Source organism: Mirounga leonina, unplaced genomic scaffold, assembly GCF_011800145.1.
Source record: "Mirounga leonina isolate KUSES-001 unplaced genomic scaffold, KU_Mleo_1.0 Mir_165, whole genome shotgun sequence".
In the NCBI taxonomy this organism is placed as follows: Eukaryota; Metazoa; Chordata; class Mammalia; order Carnivora; family Phocidae; genus Mirounga; species Mirounga leonina.
In genome coordinates, this window is record NW_023270415.1 from 54,049,140 (window position 1) to 54,068,949 (window position 19,810).

General features: G+C 34.4%; 1 protein-coding gene across 2 annotated transcripts in view; it reads right to left on the reverse strand.

Annotated features, from left to right (window-relative positions):
- NUDCD1 (NudC domain containing 1) overlaps positions 1–19,810 on the reverse strand; it is a 71,894-nt gene that overhangs the window by 32,706 nt on the left and 19,378 nt on the right. For both annotated transcript variants that reach the window (XM_035011762.1, XM_035011763.1), the window contains exons 3-7: positions 16,332–16,517; positions 13,078–13,255; positions 9,059–9,241; positions 5,029–5,233; positions 33–177 (exon numbers count right to left, since the gene is read on the reverse strand). In XM_035011762.1, the coding sequence (XP_034867653.1) occupies positions 33–177; positions 5,029–5,233; positions 9,059–9,241; positions 13,078–13,255; positions 16,332–16,517 (897 nt within the window). The remainder of the gene's footprint in view (positions 1–32; positions 178–5,028; positions 5,234–9,058; positions 9,242–13,077; positions 13,256–16,331; positions 16,518–19,810) is intronic.

Consider the following 19,810-nt stretch of genomic DNA (forward strand, 5'->3'; position numbering starts at 1 on the left):
TGGAAAATGACCCTACTACTACAATTGCTTACCAGTTCTTCAGAGGTCAAATGCATTAAACGTTCAGCTATTGCAGCACCCTGGGCTGAGTCTCTTATAAACTCTCCTTGCTTATCACCGACCACTAGCTCTGGCCATGTTAGTCCTTCATTCTTTTTAATCAAGAAAATCTCCAAGCTAGAAGTTAAACAAGAAAAGTAATGTTACATTAAGCAACTACATAAATTACATAATCAACACCAAACAGAAGAATCTTCCATTGAATTTATCCCCGCCCTGGTGTCCAGCCAGAGATGTTTTACCAAAACTTGTGTTAATTTTAGTACTGCATATTGGAATAGAGATGGAAAATCTGTAATCCAAGGGTAAATAATTTATACTTAATAAACAAAAAAATACCGCTGGAAATAGTATGTCAAATGGCCTGATGAGAAGAGTGACTGGCAAGAGTAAGACCACCTAGAAAGTACTGTTGTAGTCCAGGTATGCAGTGTGTTACTGAACTTAAGTGACAAATGCAAGCAGCGTGGATCTATGAGATCTTTTACCAGGTAATGGTGGTGGTGGTGAGGGTGGTGACTGGGGTGGGCACATAAAGTTAACTGGACAGGGACTATAACTAAAGGTACCTCTTTGTGCATGGAGCCAAAAAGTAGCTTCATTTCCCCAAGCTAGTAGCCAATTATACAATTATTAATGTAAACATCAGGCAATTAGATCAATACAAATGTTAATTTTTAAAATATGTATTTTAAAGAATTGAAAATAAAGCAGAAATTAGAAAATAATTAACTTTGATAACTCCTTAGGAGGAAAAAAGTTATGTGGCCTCTATCAACTGAAAATCTAATTCTGTACATTTAAGCCATTAAGCACAAATTCCAAATACACTAAAAAGGGCCTATCAACGTAATCCTGCGATTAAGGTTTGATGCAGCAGGAAGGGGAAAGAGAGCTGAGTCGGGGCAGACTGTGGACACAGGAGTTGCCCACGTGCCTCTTGAATAGGAAGGGAAATTCGCGTAAGCTGCTTTAGGAGTAGTTTGTACTGTAACACAGAGAAAAGTGGGGGTGGTGGTAGCTGTTCCACAGGAAAGCAACCTTTTCCATGTGCCATCTCTGGTACACGTGTGCCACTAACCTGTGCCCTGGAACACAACTGCAAGGAAAAACTGCAAGGACACAATAATAACAATTATCATAATTATCAAATAGAACATGCAAACCTATCAGTTATTCTTTTTCAAGGTTGTTATTATCACCACCTCATGAATTAATTACAGCATTTTAAATTTTTCTGAAACTACTTCTTTTAAGAGACTATACAAAATATCTTTTCTATGTAATGAGTTCCTATCATTAGCATTAAAAATTACTACAATATATTCTCTAAGAGAAAGGTCATCTTGAAAATGATGATGATGATGAATCATGACAGCGACTCATACTTAATCTTCCCATATGCCAGGTGCTGTCAAGCATTTTACGTGTTTTTAACTCATTGATTGCTCATGACAACCAAATAAAGTAAGTATTATTTTGTCTTCATTTTACAAGTAAGAAAAAAAAAAAGCACTGAGAGGTTAAGTAACTTGCCAAAGTCACAAGCTAGGAAAGCAGTCTGGCTCTAAGTCCATGTTCCTCACTACTTTACTATTCTGCCTCTTTGAACAAATATATGTAAATAACTACTAAAGAAAGTTTACTGTGACCAGAATGTATAAGTACTGTTTTTCATCAGTTGCTACCTAGAGTTCATACAATCTCATTTATAAAGAATTTCTGAACCATCATTAAATTTGCACACCTAGTCAATGCAATCCTTTTAGTACAACTGCATTTCTACATTTTTTTTAAGTTTTTTTTTTTTTTTTTTTATTCATTCGAGACACAGAGATAGAGAGAGGGAGAGCAGGGGGAGAAGCAGAGGATGGGGAAGAAGCAGGCCCCCCACTGAGCAGGGAGTCCGATGTGGGGCTCGATCCCAGGACCCTGGGATCATGACCCGAGCCAAAGGCAGACGCTTAACCATCTGAGCCACCCAGGCGCCCCTGCATTTCTACATTTTAAAGCTAGTATCAGATCCTACCATCCAAGCAAAAAAAAACCCATATAACATAATAACCTAGACTAGTTAACAAATCCTTCCAAAGTGAGAGGGAACATTAACTATTAAAAAATGAGAGAGATGAATAATTTAACCAGGTACAGAAAATCATGTTTTAAACCAATAACACCACCAACAGTCACTGTAATTATCCTTTGTAACATAAAATTGTAATCAAGTACCTCAAATTTAATGGGAAAACAATACCGGTTTATGCTCATGTATTAAATGCTGAAGCTATCAGTGTGAGGTCCAGCCATTCTAGAGCTTTGCTGGGTTACTGCTTCATGATTTATATTAACAATATGTTATAGTTGGTTTGCCAACTTATAAATGCTACCCTCAAATCTCTCTCATAAAATATGTTTAAACAGAATGTGGAGATATAAAATATTTCTTAAAGAACCTTTTAGATAATTAAGTTTTTAAAATATGTTAAAAAGTATAAAGGGATTAAGGGTATACTTCTCATGATAAGCACTAAGTACAGAATTGTGTTGAATCATTATGTTATAAAACTGAAACTAATATAACACTGTATATTAAATAAAATTAGGACAGAGTAATTTTATGAGATTCTGTTAGGAATTCAGTGTGTTAGCATGTCAAAGTTCACAAAGAACGAGGCAAAAAGCCAATGTGCTTGATCGTGGTGACCTAACCATAGTCAGATGGGTGATTACCAGAAACACTAGATTCCAGGGTTCTTTTCATCTTAGTGTCCTTTTCTACATGTTTATTATCCAGGTAAATGGATAAACTGTTAGCAAAATGAGGTATCTATTCAATTGGTGTAACTGGATGTGTTGGTAAGTATGATATTCCTAAAGAAAGAAGTAGTAAGAGTGTTGGTCAGGACTCTAAACGACTTTTATCTTTTCATCTACCTTGAAGGTGGGATTTTTGTAAACTATCATGTCCATGAGATTGAGTTTAATAGCTCAGATCAACTTTTCACTCTCCCTCTAAAAGAGTAATACTTTTCTGAGAATTACAATAAAAGTACTTTCATAAACATTTGCAGGAGTAATTATGAAAAATGTTGGAAGAACTACATTGATTTCTTAAATATACCATGATTAAAACTGGTTAGCAAGAATTACTAGAACAGTTAAAAAAAAAATCCATGTCCCGAAACAGAAAGACAAGGGATCAGATTCACAGAAATCATTATTCTTTTTTGTTGAATTCACTGAATACTGAATACTGAATAGTTCAATAATTCACAATAAATTATAAATGACATCATTAATTATGAATCTATTTTTCTTACTGCATTAAAAAGAAAGTATAACCAAGTCACTAAATTTCCCCTTTAGTAAAATGAATTCAGGATCTAAAAGCATAAAGCCTAAATTTTTTTTGAAGTAGGTATCTATTTCTTAGACTCTCAGGATTTAGACTCATATCAAAGACTCATATGGGTCTTTTATTACAAATTGAAAATTATATTTAAGATAAAAATATCTAATTTTAACCCACTTCTGACCAAATTTGACCCTTTTTATCACAGAATGCAGTAATTACTGACAATCCATAATGAAAGAGTAATTTTATTAATCCAAATAACTGGGGAGTGAGTAAAGCATCTGGGACAACAGATTTGCAAAGGGGAATAAAAGCAGAAGCAAAGGTTATAGTTTTATAAGACGCTTAACCTTTACCTATTTGTTTTACATATTCCTTTTACTGAGGTTTTTATAGATAAAATTCAGATTTTAAATGTAGAATTCATTGAGTTTGGCACCTGTGTCACTCAGTGAAGCTACTGAATCATCCAGAAAGTCATTCACTGTAGCAAAAGATTGCAGTCAAAATATCCAACAATAAAGGACCATTTTTTAAAAATGACTGTGCAGTTAGTTGATAGAGTAAAATACCATAAATAGCCATAAAGGAGAATAAAATAATTCATTATGTATACGTTATCCAAGATTTATTGTTGAAAGTCAACAAAAGCAAGCTGTAAAAAACTATGTATAGTCATATTGAAATCTTTTTTGTTCAAAAAAAATATATATCTGCTTGGATATGCATAAAATGCCTGTAGAAGGAAACTAATAATAGTGGTTATGGGGAGGGGAAGGGTGACTGGAGGGCCTGGGCTGGAGGAAGCCTTCATATAGCTTAAAATCTAAAGAACAGGAATTAGGGGCGCCTGGGTGGCTCAGTCGTTAAGCGTCTGCCTTCAGCTCAGGTCATGATCCCAGCGTCCTGGGATCAAGCCCCGCATCAGGCTCCCTGCTCCACAGGAGGCCTGCTTCTCCCTCTGCCACTCCCCATGCTTATGTTCCTTCTCTCCCTGTGTCTCTGTCAAATAAATAAAATCTTTGGAAAAAAAAAAAAAGAAAGAAAGAACAGGAATTATTACCTAGTTGGCAAATTGAAATTAATGAGAAAATTAGTTAAAAAATTTTTAAAGTATTAATTAAAATAAATAACCATTTTTGGGGGCGCCTGGGTGGCTCAGTTGGTTAAGCGACTGCTGTTGGCTCAGGTCATGATCCTGGGATCCTGGGATTTGAGCCCTGCATAGGGTTCCCTGCTCAGTGGGTGGTCGGCTTCTCCCTATCCCTCTACCCTACCCCAACTTTTGTGTAGGCTCTCTCATTAAAAAACAAAAACAAAAACATTTTTATCTATTAATTATTACTGTTAATACTGTTATGATTTTATTCAGAGCTGGTAATGAAAAGCTCTACCACAGAATGCAAACAATGACTATAGTAGCATCTTTAATCTTAACGATAATTATACTTTTTGATACAGTAACTCCATTTTTAATCTATCTTAAGAAAAAGAATCAGCAATACAGACAGACCTATTGTAGTATTCAACTGTGGTGTAACCACTGTGGAAAGGATTAAAAAACAAGAAAAAAGAAAAAAAAATTAAATATAAATACAACTGTCCATATATACCAATTATTCTCTTTAATTATCCATGTACTGCTTTCTTGATCAATAGATGAATAGAGATTTCCTTCCAGAAACCTCTGACCCTTCAGCACAATGTTGATGTGATCAGGCAAAAACTGTACTTGAATGTCCTCCTTAGAACTGCCTTCTGGAAGCCGTATTGTTACTGTCAAATCATCTTCAGTCTGTTGCCAGTAATACAGAGGTTCTGTTGGGAAAAGAAAAATACATTATGTAATAAAAAAGTGCAAACAGAATACACAAAATTAGAGACTAGAGCATACAAAAGAACATCTATCTAAAAGAATCTTAGCATAATTTCTAGTGATCTTACAAAAAAAAAGTAATTATAAACAAACACATTCAGATCTCTTTGGGGAATTTTCAGAGTTATAACAATTGCACCTAACATTCCTCTTCTGGGCTTACCTAATGCTCCAGGACATAAACACTCATAAAATACTAATGACAGCAATCCTTTATCCCCATTCATTCTCTTCCTGCCTCCCAGTTCCCCTCTCTTTTCCTCCTTCTTGCTCTTCTCTTTACACACATACACACACACAGGAGATTTCTAGTTCAAAAGAATGACAAGTATGTCATAAACCACTGTCTGAAACTTTCACCATTGCCTTGATTTGCCCTAACGATGTAACTCTGTGATACAGGAGGCCACTATTATTTGGTGAGATACACATCCACACAAAAATAAAAGATTTATTTGTTTACAAAGGAACTAGCTTTTCTACCCCACAACTTTGTTGCATGAAAGCAATTTCATAGGAAATTCAAAGGCTGTCAGTGTATTTTGTCTAAGTTCCCAATGAAAGAATCCTCCCTTCACCTCCTTATCTCCTTGGCTTGTCTTCTAAAAAGCCAGCTACTGAAGAAATACCTTAAAACCCATCATACTAAACCATGAAGTAAGAAAATAGGGCTTACATACAAAAAGAATAAACATTTGCTTAATGATATCCATAAACATTAATCTGTCCATGTGCTCATTAGAAAGGAATATGATATAGTGGTTAGAACTAGTACTCCAGAGTTGACTAGTCATAGGTCTGAATCTTGGCTCAACCATTTATTAATTCTGGTATGCAACTTCATCTCTGACCCTCTTTTTTCTAATCAGTAAAAGAAGATAACAAAATATTACATACTTCACAGAACTATTAAAATTTAAATGAGTTAATACATATAAAATATTTAATATCAATCCTGTTATTAAATATACCATAAACCCTCACTAAATGTGGGTTATTATTCTTGTTTCGGGGTTATTATTCTTTTTATTTTTGTGCAGTTTTGTGTAAACACTTTGTGAGTACTAGATATGCTTGAAGATATAACACTAAGTATGATGTATCTTCTTCAAGGGTCACTTCTATTTGATGTTAAATAAAATTTAACAAGCATGATATTATAGAAATACAAAAATGAATAAATTTTCAATATAAAATTGTTACTTTGGATTAATTTCTAGCTTGTATCACCTTCCTTTAAGCAGGCTCTCAGAGCCTCTCTGATCTTTTTAGAAGTACTTTTAATATAAACTCACTGAAAAAGTTTCAACTGTAGCTTAAAAGATTGATAACTATAAGCTCCTTAAGGCAAGTAATTTGTTTCACTCAATTTTCTGTCTAACACAAAAGTTAACAAGGCAATTTATATGTAACAATGACTCAATGGATAACTTCTGGCAGATATGGAAAGGGGAAGAGTCTACAAAATCACAGGAGCTTTTAGTAAAAATTAAAGGCCATAGAAGTAGACTAAAAGGAAAGCCAGAATTTTTTAAACCTCTCTCCACTAAAAGTTATACAAACAACTAAATAATTTCAATTGCTGGTTGCTGAATGCCTTTCTATGTTTTTGGAAATCATGTTTTAAGTCTTTCTTTTCTTTTTTTTTAAGATTTTATTTATTTATTTGACAGAGAGATAGAGAAAGCCAGAGAGTACAAATGGGGGGACAAGAAGAGGGAGAAGGAGAAGCAGGCTCCCCGCTGAGCAGGGAGCCCGACATGGGGCTTGATCCCAGGACCCTGAGATCATGACCTGAGCTGAAGGCAGATGCTTAACCGACTGAGCCAGCCAGGCGCCCCACATTTTAAGTCTTTCAAAGAAAATGCTATTACTTATGTCATTATGACAACACCAAATAGGCAACAGACAGTATCAGTCTTCTTGAGGTTTATAGAAAACGAAACCAGTATATATTCTCAGAAGATTATTTATAAGAAAGCATGCTATAATTAACAAATTATCCATAATTTTTTTTAAAATTAATTTTTCCTTTACAAGTAAAAGCTGTTTATTAGAAGGAAAACAGAAAAATACAGGGATCTGAGGTTCACACTAAAAGGGAAGAAATGACATAATGATGTATTCAGGAGGAATTCAGTATTAATGAGATGTCAACAAGAAAAACAACACCTGGACTGGTAGTTAGTGATTTAAAAAGATGTGTCCCTCCCAGGCTATGATCTGTCTTGGAACCACATGGGTCTCAGCTACTAGGCAGAATGGTTCCAAAGATTAGGGCATTCTTTCACTCCTTTGCAATTGCTCACCAAGAGTTCTAAAGGGCATGTGGTCTAGAAATATGAATAGCTGTTTTGGCTAAGCTCTAGAAGACTTTAACTTTCTAATTAAGGCAGAATTTATTTGGAAAGGGATCTTAGAGATAATCTAACAAAAAACGCATTACATATGAGGAAACCAATTTGTTGAGAGGCTAAATATAAGGCCATCAAGCACAATTCTCATATTCAAAGGTGCATATATCTATAAACCCGGGAAAAATATTTTTAAAACATTTATTACATTATTATTTTCAAATGCTTTTCAAAGGATTTTTGTTTAGAAAGCTCTAACTAAATAAAAATAGTAAAACTAATTTTTATTTCATATAATCAAGTAACAAAAAGGTACAAAGATTAATATGTATAATTGTTAAATACTGTGAAAATCTCTGTTAAGTAAAATATACTATTCTCTGGCTATAAACATCAGAAATATGAACAGTACTGATTATAGAGTGATGTTCTCTTGAATATAAGAGTACATATTCTTTGTATAGAAATATAATTTATTTATTTGAGAAAGAGCGAGAGAACACATGCACCAGCAGGGGGAAGGGGAAAGGGAGAGAACCCTCAACCAGACTCCCTGATGAGTGCAGAGCCAAAGCAGGGCTCGATCCCAGCACCCTGAGATCATGACCTGAGCGAAAACCAAGAGTTGACGCTCAACTGACTGAGCCACCCAGGTGCCCCAGTAAATATAAATTTCTTTTGGAAGACCTTATTACTGTCTTTGTTCTAAAATATTACCTTCATCCATTTATTCATTTAACATTGGGAAAACTTGGTGATTTTGCCCTCAAGAACTTGTTTTCAGGTTAGTACTAAAGTTAAGCAAAAGTACATTAGTATACACCTATAATCAACAGAGTTTAGTTTATTTTAAAAGATTAGTATCTTCAATACTAATATGCTAGCTTCTTGAACACCAATAACAGAGACATCATTTATTCATTTAATAGGTATTTATTAAACATCTAATCAGGTAAGCTAATGTACAGATTTTTTTTTTAAATTTTATTTATTTTTATTTATTTGACACAGAGACAATGAGAGACAGAGCATAAGCAGGGGGAGCAGCAGGCAGGCAGAGGGAGAGGGAGAAGCAGGCTCTCCGCTGAGCAAGGAGCCCAATGCAGGGCTCGATCCCAGGACCCTGGGATCATGGCCTGAGCTGAAGACAGCCACTTAACCGACTGAGCCACCCAGGCGCCCCTAATGTACAGATTTTTTAAAACATTTCTGGTAATTACTAATTAAAACAGTTCATACTATTTAGGTAGTACATTTTACAAAAGACTATTCTGACGAATATAAAGGGAAATAAAAATTAAAAACCTGTCTGGTCCTAGTAGAAGCCAAAACCTAACCAAGAAGACAAACCAGCCATAAATGTGTGTGTGCATAAATACACATGAGCTCTAAGAAGGTGAATAGTAAAATTACCTTTGATTTTCTCTGACATGTTCTCATTCTTATTTTCTTCAAGATCTTGACCAACATGAACAAATGTGAAGGACTTGTAGGAGACAATCATCAGACCCTTCCCATCAGGCTCAATAGCAGCATAATGTGGCACTGACTTTCCACGGAGAATATCACATTTAATAATTTCATATTTGTTACTATCTGTAAGAAAACAATTTTAGAACAAAAAAATTACAAATAAAACACTATATTATAAAAATATCCTGAAAATATTTGTATATTGGTTTTAATTAAAATTGAGTATTTTAAGTGTACCGTTAAAAAGCATGCTACTGGGGCGCCTGGGTGGCTCAGTTGTTTAGGCGACTGCCTTTGGCTCAGGTCATGATCCTGGAGTCCCGGGATCGAGTCCCGCATCGGGCTCCCTGCTGGGCGGGGAGTCTGCTTCCCCCTCTGACCCTTCCCCCTCTCATGCTCTGTCTCATTCTCTCTCTCAAATAAATAAATAATAAAAAGCATGCTACTAAGTCTTTTCATAGGGATAAAAAGATTTATAACCTAATTTTCTGTAAATACACTCCTACTTTAAAATACTAGGTCTGATGAAATTTGCTCTTAGTTGTGCTTTCCAGTGTGGAAAGTAGCACACTACTGGCCATAGGGGCTAATTAATCAAAATTAAGTAAAATTTAAAATTCAGTTCTTCAGGCACCAATGCTCAACAGCCACACATGGCTAGCTGCTATTTTATTGGCACACAAATAAATGACACACATAAATGGCACACATATAAACATGTCCACTTGGCAGAAATTTTCATCAGACAGCAGTGCTCTAGACTTTGAAAGTGACTAACTTACCTGAAATATCAGCTTCTGATGGATCTACCTTTTCCTTTACTGTAGCCTGTCTACTTTCCCAGCACGTACATGATAGGCATCTTCTGAAAAGAGCCACACTAAGGATAAAGGAAAGGTATGGGGTGGACTATTTTTCTGCCTATTCTAGCTATTGATAAGGGGTTTCCATAAAATGAAATGTTTATGGTAGAAATGATTTTTATACAGAGACAGATCTACATGCCAACTGTAATCAAGCAAAAAATGAAGGGGGGGAAATCGGAGGGGGAGACGAACCATGAGAGACTATGGACTCTGAGGAAACAAACTGAGGGTTCTAGTGGGGAAGGGGGTGGGAGGATGGGTTAGCCTGGTGATGGGTATTAAAGAGGGCATGTTCTGCATGGAGCACTGGGTGTTATACACAAACAATGAATCATGGAACACTACGTCAAAAACTAATGATGTAATGTACGGTGATTAACATAACATAATAAAATAAAATTTAAAAAAGATAATTTTAAGACATAAATTTTAAGAATGAAATATAAAAAAACTGAATTCTTTCTTGAAAATAGGTGGGCTTTTTTTTTTTTTTTTTTTGCTTTAAAAAGTACTCAAACATTACAGTTGAGTCCATACCTTTACTTACACTGTTACTCTATTAAAGTGGGTTGTACTTTAACAAGTAAGCTTCACAATGATCGCAACTCAATGTCACATGTTCTACATAATGATACAATCTGTTCTAAAGTATCTGTCATTTTTCCCTCTAAATCTTCACCTACATTCACATTCATTTCATACATATTTAAGAATAGACTTGTAAATTTATGAATGAGCTAATATACTTCCTGCACAGTACATGCAAGGCAGAGTCCTACCTGACTCCAAAGACTCAGACTTAGATACTACATAGTTTATAGGGTGGCTTTTCCCAATATGTGTGCAGGAGAAAATAACAGGTGAATCTCAAGTGAACTCCATGATTAAATAAGTTGGGAATGCTTGATTAAAATTAAATTGTCCTTTTTACTCAAAATTTCTAGAACTTTTAACATGTTTAATGTGTAATAGGGATATTATACACCCACATTTTCAAATTTATTTGACCACAAAACAATTATCAGATGTTCCACTCAACACAGTTTAGAAAAGCACTGTAATGTTCATTAAAAAAGAAAAAGGAAAAGAGTAACAATTATATTAATAATACTTGGGAGGGGTGAAAGGAATGAGACATTAAGAAGAGTAATGAGAAAAAAAGTGAACCATGGGGAGAATTAATATTCCTAAATTACAACCTTGGGAGATAAAAAGAAAAGTGAGTCTAATTATATCTGTCCAGTAGAGGCAAAGACACAAAGCGAAGGAAATGCAGGTGGTGAAGCTTGAGCAGAGTGCCTCTACATTCTGGTAAGTTATCGTGAACTGAGCCACAGCTGTCACAGAACCAGAGAACAGGAGGAAAAATATGCATCATGATTTCTCTGTAAGTTGTCAAGTTACGTACCTTAATAAAAAAATTAAAGTTTCTCTTATCTAAAGTAGAGACCGGCAAAGTACGGCCAGTGGGGACAAAGCTGAGTTTATGCATATTTTTATATGGTTTGTGGGCTAAGAATGAATTTTATACCTCTTTAAATGACTAAAAATTATCAAAATAATATTTAAATACATGTTAAAATTACATAAAATTCAAATGTCCATAAATAAAGTATTATTGGAACACAGCTATACTCATTTATTTATGTATTATCTATGGCTGCTTTTGGACCACAGTGGCATAATTGAATAGTTGTGATATAAATTGTATGGTTACCATCTAGCCCTATACAGAAAGTTTTCCAATACCTAAAGTTTTAAATTACTGTGTTTCTCCAGAGATGAAACTACAACACTGGGAAAAACAACAAATTATATTAAACAGTTCACAGAACCAATCTAGGAAATTTACTCAGCTTACTTACAAACTATTCTGTTACATATATATGTATATACACACACATACATGTACATATATGTACATATACACATATTCATTTTAAAATAAAAAAGCCCTCTTAGAAATCAAACACTAATAGCCTTTATCAGATTGTAAACTTAACAGTTAACTCTTGAACAAATGGAGGTTAGGGACACCAATGCCCTGTGCAGTCAAAACTCTGGGTATAACTTTTGACTCCCCCCAAAAACTTAACTACTGATAGCCTACTATTGATTGGAAGCTTTACTGATAACAAAAACAGTCGATTAACACATATTTTATATATGTATTATATACTATATTCTTATAATAAAATAAGCTAAAGAAAGTGTTATTCAGGATATCATAAATACATTTACAGTACTGTCCTGTATTTATCAAAAAATATTTGTGGACCTGCACAGTTCAAACCTGTGTTGTTCAAGGGTCAGCTATAATTTAAGGCTCATAAGTTAAATGAGTAAGTTAATAAAAACCGAGAAAAAGCGGGGAGAGTCATCATGGAAACAAGCTCCCTCAGTTCTCAACTACAGAAAAATCCAATTAGTTCTCAATTAAAGTAAGAACTAATAAGCAATGGCGAAGAACAAGGACACACCATTAAAGGAATCCTAATTAATAAATGAAAAAATAACTTCTAATGTCCAAGTTAGAAGCCTGACAGATTCGAACAGACCAAGGGTTGAGACTTTTCTACACGTGGAAGCACTCTAGGTAAGAAAAGCCAGCAGTTTTCCTGAAGGTAGAAACAAACAGCAAAGTTCAATTAGATTCAAAAGAAATCACAGTTATGATTCAAGGAAATAAAGGTATTTGTTTCTGTCTAGGTATTTATATTTAATTGATACTTCAATTACACTGTAATTTATAATTTACATTCAATAATGTATGTATTACATACACACAAGAATATATGTATGTGGTCTTGTATATACTGAAAATATACACTTAAAATTCTTCTAAAATTATGTAAGAATGTCTTCTTTTATACAGAAAGGCATAACTGACTGTGGAAGCGCATTATTATTTTTTCTATAATCCATACCCGAAGGGAAACTATCTACAGGAATTCATTCCACTAGGTGTCGGGTATTAGATCACAGCAACACCACCCAAGAAAAAGTCAACAGCATTTACAGGAACAGCTCTGCATTTCAAAATCTACCAAACGGTGCCAACCACTATGGATTCACAATGTTGTTACATTTTACCTTTGTTTTTTCTGATAGTGACCCACTCCAAAGAAACATAGAATCCACTTCCTTTCATATCCAATGCCTCTTTCTCTATTCGAAGAAGTAAGGTAGTTACTGAATGTTCTTCAGCATTCAGCAGTAAGACACTGTGAATTATGATAAAAGGATTCCCAAGCTCTTCATTAAACATAATCTACCAAAAAAAAAAAAGATTACACATATAAAAATGTACATATTACACAAATGCAGGTAGCACAGAGGGAATGCACAGAATTCTGACAACACAACAACTAATTTGTATACTATTACAAGGAATAGAAAAATGAAAAAAGCCTTTAAATAAAGGTTACAAGTTCAAATAACATCTTTGAAGAAAGAACTTTTTTAAAAATGCCTATTTGTTTGATAGAGAAAAGTGATCAGTACTCTTGGCTTAAAAACAAGGAAAACAATATGGCATCCAAGCAGTATAAAAAGAAGAAAGAGAACTAGAAGCAACCTCCTAGAAAAGTATACAAAGGGGCCATGAGTCAGTCAATGCTGACTCCTTTATCTCTTCTCCTATCTTGTGTATGATTTATTTCTGCTTTGCTCCTCTTAGTTTCTGAATATTGTTCATGTTCATGCACATGTGTGCACATGTGTGTATGTATGGTTTTTCCTATTGTTTTTGTTTTGTTCTTCTATTTGTTTCTTAGAAGTCTGCAAAGGTCAGAGTCAAAGGAATTGGAGACACCACTAAAACTTCTTTATTTCTCAAAAATAAAAGAGCCCCTTTACATTTAAAAGTTATAATTCAACAAACTATTTAAATATAATACTGAAGTGTCTTTTTAAAAAGCAAATCTAAGCACTATTCAGAGACACAAAATCTTAAATTCTTTTTTCTATCACAAACACAAAATCTAAAGAACTATTATACTTATTTAAGAGCAAATAATAAAGAGATATTTTAAGACTGTTCACTAAACAAGATTTTTGGATAAAAAAATAAATGGTTGAAGAAAACATACAAATGACAAAAGTTAGCTTTAAAAAAAACAAAAACAAAAAACCCTTTATCTGGAATCCCACCCTATCTGCTCCTACTTGAAAGCCTTATAAAGAAAAGTGTGCTTTAGTGACAATTCCCTAAGTGTTTGAGCACCTCTGCCAAAATTATTCAAATAGTAGACCTTTGGAATCCATTCTGTGGTCTTCCACAAACAGAAAATAGCAAGAACAGCAAAAAATACCTCGAATACTCAAAACTGAGATGACAGACAGGTTCTAGTTGTTTGACTGGGTTTTGCTTTCGTTTGGGGGACAACAGGAGACCAAAGGGAGAAAAGAAAGATAGTAAATTTTGTCAGGTACAAGTAGCTAGTTTATTGCTTCCGCCTCTTCTTTCTATTTCATGTGAGTGAAAGGGACTGGAATGAGACCAGGCAGTAGATGTCTAAACTTTTATGAATTGTTAGGCTGAAGTTTCCTGTCTCCTGAACAAGCCCAGCAACTCAAGCGTGATACGGCTGATAGCAACGCCCCCATCATATTAGAGGCAACACACTTGCAAAGCAGGCAGTCTTCCCGTCTTCCTTTATTTTTCTTTCTACACTGCAATCATCACCGCCCTTACTTGGCCCCCTTATGCCCTCCTGTATCCTCCAACCATTCCCACCTTTAGCTTCCTCTCTGTTCCACCAATTGTGCAAAGTCCTAAAACTCTCCTAAGTTGTTTCTCTTAAAGTGACCAGTATTCCACAGTATCCCTCCCACCTCAGTTAATGCCCAAGTCCTATCCCTGTCCCACTTCCCCTCTCCCCAATCAAAACTATTATTAATTGCAAACATCTCTGAGGGTGATTTCATTACAGCAGTGTATACTGAAGAGGGCATGAAGTAAATTTAAATTTAAAAGAATTTTTAAGTGATTTAAAAAATATTACTAAAGGCTTAATATGCACCAAGGGGATATACATAGCATAAACCAAATGATTTATAAATCTGTATGAATTTCCTTATGGCAGAGTATGCAGTATTATTTTTAAGCTGAAGGTAAGCTGGGTCAGTGTGTCTCTTTCTGCTCAAAACCAACAGAATCCATAGCTTGATAATGCATAAATTCTCATTCTCCTGCCCCTTACTCTCCAAACTCCTTCCAAATGTTTCAGATAGCTATGCTATTTATGTATCACATTGCCTCAGTAATACAAAAAAAAAGAAAAAAGATAAAAATTATTACTGGAGGCCAGAGCAGAAAAATGTCACAATGTCCAATGAATATTTAAATCTGTGACTACAAAGGCCTGCAAAGGCCCCCTACAAACAGGCTACTGTTGTTTTGGTTATTTATCATGTTTTTTGAATTACTATAATTTGGTAGTATACCATTTAATATAACTTAGTAAGAAAGGCAAGCCATTTGGTTCTAAGGCCTTCTTGATTTCTCTCAAACAATTAAAGCCTGATCTTTGTTAGGCATCTGATGGTCTGATAAAAATATTTTACAAGATGTAAATAAATTAAGTTCATATTTCTTTATCTACACAGAACTAAAAGGCCACCTGCTGAGATTTAGACAATAGCAGTACCACAATATACTTATTAGTATTAACTCAGTGTCATTCTTTCCCACCTTCAAAAACTGTGGCTCTAGAGAAATTAATTCCTTATTTATTATTATTAAAATCCTAATCTGCCCCTCAGATTTAAAAATGTTGCAGTTTTTAGAAAACTGAAATAAAAATAGCATCTTAGAGATTGGCACATTACTATGTTTATGTTACAGTGTATTCTTCTAAGTAGGGAATACTCTGGTAAACTCAGCATTTGACTAATGGCAACTTACCAGATAGCTAGCAAGTGGTGCCTCAGAAGTGTGCTGGGTCCATAAAGATACCAGCAAATATAACATGTGTAGAGGAGAAAAGATATCCCAATGTCATTCTTGGTTAACTCTTCATCAAGAAGGAGGCAATGTTAATACTTTAATGTACTGCTTTACACATAATATAAAGCATTCAATAAACATTCGCTGAACAAATGAATGCAATTCTTGACAACTGCAATGACCCCAGATCAAACCAGAAATGTTTAAGATACCAGTTTTGTAAAAGGTATATATTTTATAATTTAATTAAAAATTCCCAAAACATTATATATTATAAAAATGAAGAGGTCACACATAAACCATGCCCAGAAAGAGTTATTCCAAAATCACTAAGGTCTAATTTATACATACTTTCCAGACTTTGCTTAAATCTAAAAAACAAAAAACAAAACCGCACCTCCCATTTTTCAGAAGCACTATTTCCACGTTCACCTGTACCAATGAGATATAATCGTCCAGTTCCATCTGACAAGGTAACCCAGGTAGAAGATGTGAAATGGATAGATGCACAAAGACGACTGTCGTATGCTGTCAAATCTGTGGGAAGTCGAAACACTTCTCGTGGTTTTCCTAAAGCAGTGTCCTAAAAAGAAGCCAAACATTATAAATGAATCCTTCCCTTTCCTTGATCCATATGCACACAGAATAAATATCTGCAGTGTAGTGGTTACTCTCTTATTCAAGAGAAGGTGCCTAATTCCCCTCCCTTTGAGTATGAGCTGTACAACTCACTTTTAACTAATAAAATATGGCAGAAGTGACAGTTTGTGACTTCTCAAACTCAGTCATAGTTTCTGTTACATCTTCTATCTTGCTCTCTCTTGGACTGCACATGATAGACCCACATGGGGAGGACGTAAGGGCTCCTCACAATAACCAGCACCCTGTGAGCTATTTGAAAGCCCTAGTCGAGCCTTCAAATCACTGCTCTCTGGGCTGACATCTTGGCTACAACTTCATGAGAAACCTTGACACAGAAACCACCTCGCTAAGCCACTCTGATTTCTGACCCACAAAAACTGAGATGACAAATATTTATTGTTTCAAGTCATTAAGTGTTGAAGTAGGATATTACATAGCAAGAGATAACTAATACCCTGTAGTAATCTGGTCTTCATTCTTAAATTTAGAGTTAATGATCAGTATTTTTAACTAACTGGAAGTACTACATTATGTTCTAAATGCCTCCAAAGACATCATCAGCCTGTGGTATGAAAACACTACACTTAGATTATTAACAATTTAGGTTTCTACTAGCACATTTTTATTGTATCAATATCCTTAAAATTTAAAGCTGTAAGATGGATTGCAACATTAAACTGTTTTACAAGAAAATATATAAAAAGGTCTGTATTTCAGGAAACAAACATCTTATACATCAGATGTACTCAATTCAATAATTTGTTGTTGTTGCTAAAGTTTTAGGTTTCAGTTAAGAGATTTTCCTGTAGGCCAAAAGTAATTCTTGATTCATGTATTTCATTCTCTGTTCCTAGAATTACTTAGATAAATGCATATATTAACAAAATTTAAGTAAACAAAATGTCCTTACCAGCCACAAGTTTTTTAGTGACCCACGTCTCTTTCTAAAGCATCCAGTTTAGTTTTCTTTGAAATGGCACCTTTCCTTCTTTTTGTATTTATATTTTAATGATTTACATAATATTGATTAAATAATGAAAATACAATGACAAGCCCAGCTGGCATAAAGTTTTTAGAATGCCCATATCTGAGTAAAACTCAACTAGCAGAAACAGAATTGTTATCACCATAGTACTGAGTAGCCTACTAGCAGTAAACATTAAGCTTACTGTGGTCTCCAGTCAGTATATTATATGAAGGGAAGAGAGAACATCAATTACTCCAGTCACTCAATTGAATGGAGGTCAATTAAGAGATATTTTACTGCAGGCTGATGTCTATGTAGGCATTTAGAACATGATGCTGTATTTCCAATTAGTGAGAAATAAATGGGAATGGTCAAAAAATGCTATTGGGATACTACAGATCTGGAAAAAATTGCCCTTTCCCTCACAGCATACACAAAAATCCCACATTCCAGAGAGATTAATAATCTAAATATTTTAAAGAAAAAGTAAAATTTGTTAGAAGATTAATCACATTTTAATCTCAAGGTGGAGAAAGTCTTCCTGTGAAAAATAAAAAGACATGTATGAGACAGGGAGAAAAATATTTGCCACAAGAATAACACAGGACCAGCATCCATAGTATATAAAAAACCTTAGCAACTCAAAAAGAAATACATGACTATCCAAAATGTTTAAATGGGTAAAGACATGTATAGGAAAACTATGGTTAAAAAAATTAACCAGAAAAAAAATCACCTAATACAAGCCCAATCCTGTAATAAATCCTTTCCAACATCCTCTTACTGAAACACTTGGTTCCCCACGGTGTAGACTCTCCTCTGCTGTAAAATGTAATAAATACAACTTGTTCAACTCTAGATGAGTACCTGGCATCTTTGTCTGAAGAGCACTGGTGGAGGAATGGTTAATTTTGAAATATCCATCCTTTGAAATACCAAATATCTGTTAAATATGCAGAAATGGATTTATAATACTGACATAAGATCTCCAAAATAACTGAAAAAAAAAGTTGCAGAATATATACAGTGTGAATCCATATATATTGAAACAACAAAATGTTGTGATTTGACAGCACAGAGTACGGTGTTCACAGACACATGCTGGTCTGTTAACAGTGTTTACCACCAGAAAGGAAAAAAAGATCGTAGTGCAACTGGCATTAGGGAAGACTGAGGTAAGGGGAAACCTTCCATTTTTGCTTCAATACTTTGCTTGACTTTTTTTTTTTTTTTACACTGAGCAATTTATGTGTAATATACATAGTTTAAAAGATATTAACAGGATAAAATAAAATGGGACTCCTTCCTCAAAACAGCTGTTTCAAAGTAAAGGTTTCTAGTGGTCTCCCCCACTACATGCCCTTCACTGCATCTAATCTAGTGAACCACTTGTTAGGACAAATGCACGGCTTAAACCTGTTAAATCACTACTTCATCGCATCATTTCATATATAGTTACTAAGGTTGTTTTAAGCTATTTTCTTTTAACATTAAGCTATTTTCTTTTATTTCTTTTATTTTTTTAAAGATTTTTATTTATTTATTTATTTGACAGAGAGAGAGAGCACAAGTAGGCAGAGCGGCAGGCAGAGGGAGAGGGAGAAGCAGGCTCTCCACTGAGCAGGGAGCCCGATGTGGGGCTCGATCCCAGGACCCTGGGACCATGACCTGAGCCGAAGGCAGAAGCTTAACAACTGAGCCACCCAGGCACCCCTAAGCTATTTTCTTTTAAATACAAGGTTACACATAACCGAGATTGCTGGTAGTCTAATTATTAGATAGATGATTTTGATATCCAATAGAATTTGATTAAAATATTCAAGTACATAGATGTAAAGCTAAAAATTAAATTAAAATACAAAAGAAAATACAGTGTCTCTCTTACGTAAGTTAAATGACAGTTTAAGTGAAAGTGACCTGAATGTTCCTAATTTTTGAAATCTAATTCTCAAAGGGTACATTTAATTTTAAATGGACTGTATGCAATAAAATATTTTCTTCTGTAAATCTTAGAGTATTAAATTATTTCTGAATAACCTCCACTGACAGTTTTACGAAGTGTCCTCATAATAATACTTTATGATATTGGCATCTATAATGTCTTTGCCCCACCCATTTTCTTCCAGACCAAAAAAAAAAGGTTAATGTGACTATGTTCAAAGCTGTTGAAAATAATTCTGCACTAACATTTCACAGATGAATGGCAAAAGAATTAAAATTTCAATGATGAATAGAACATTTACTGAATAACTACAATGTATAAGCAT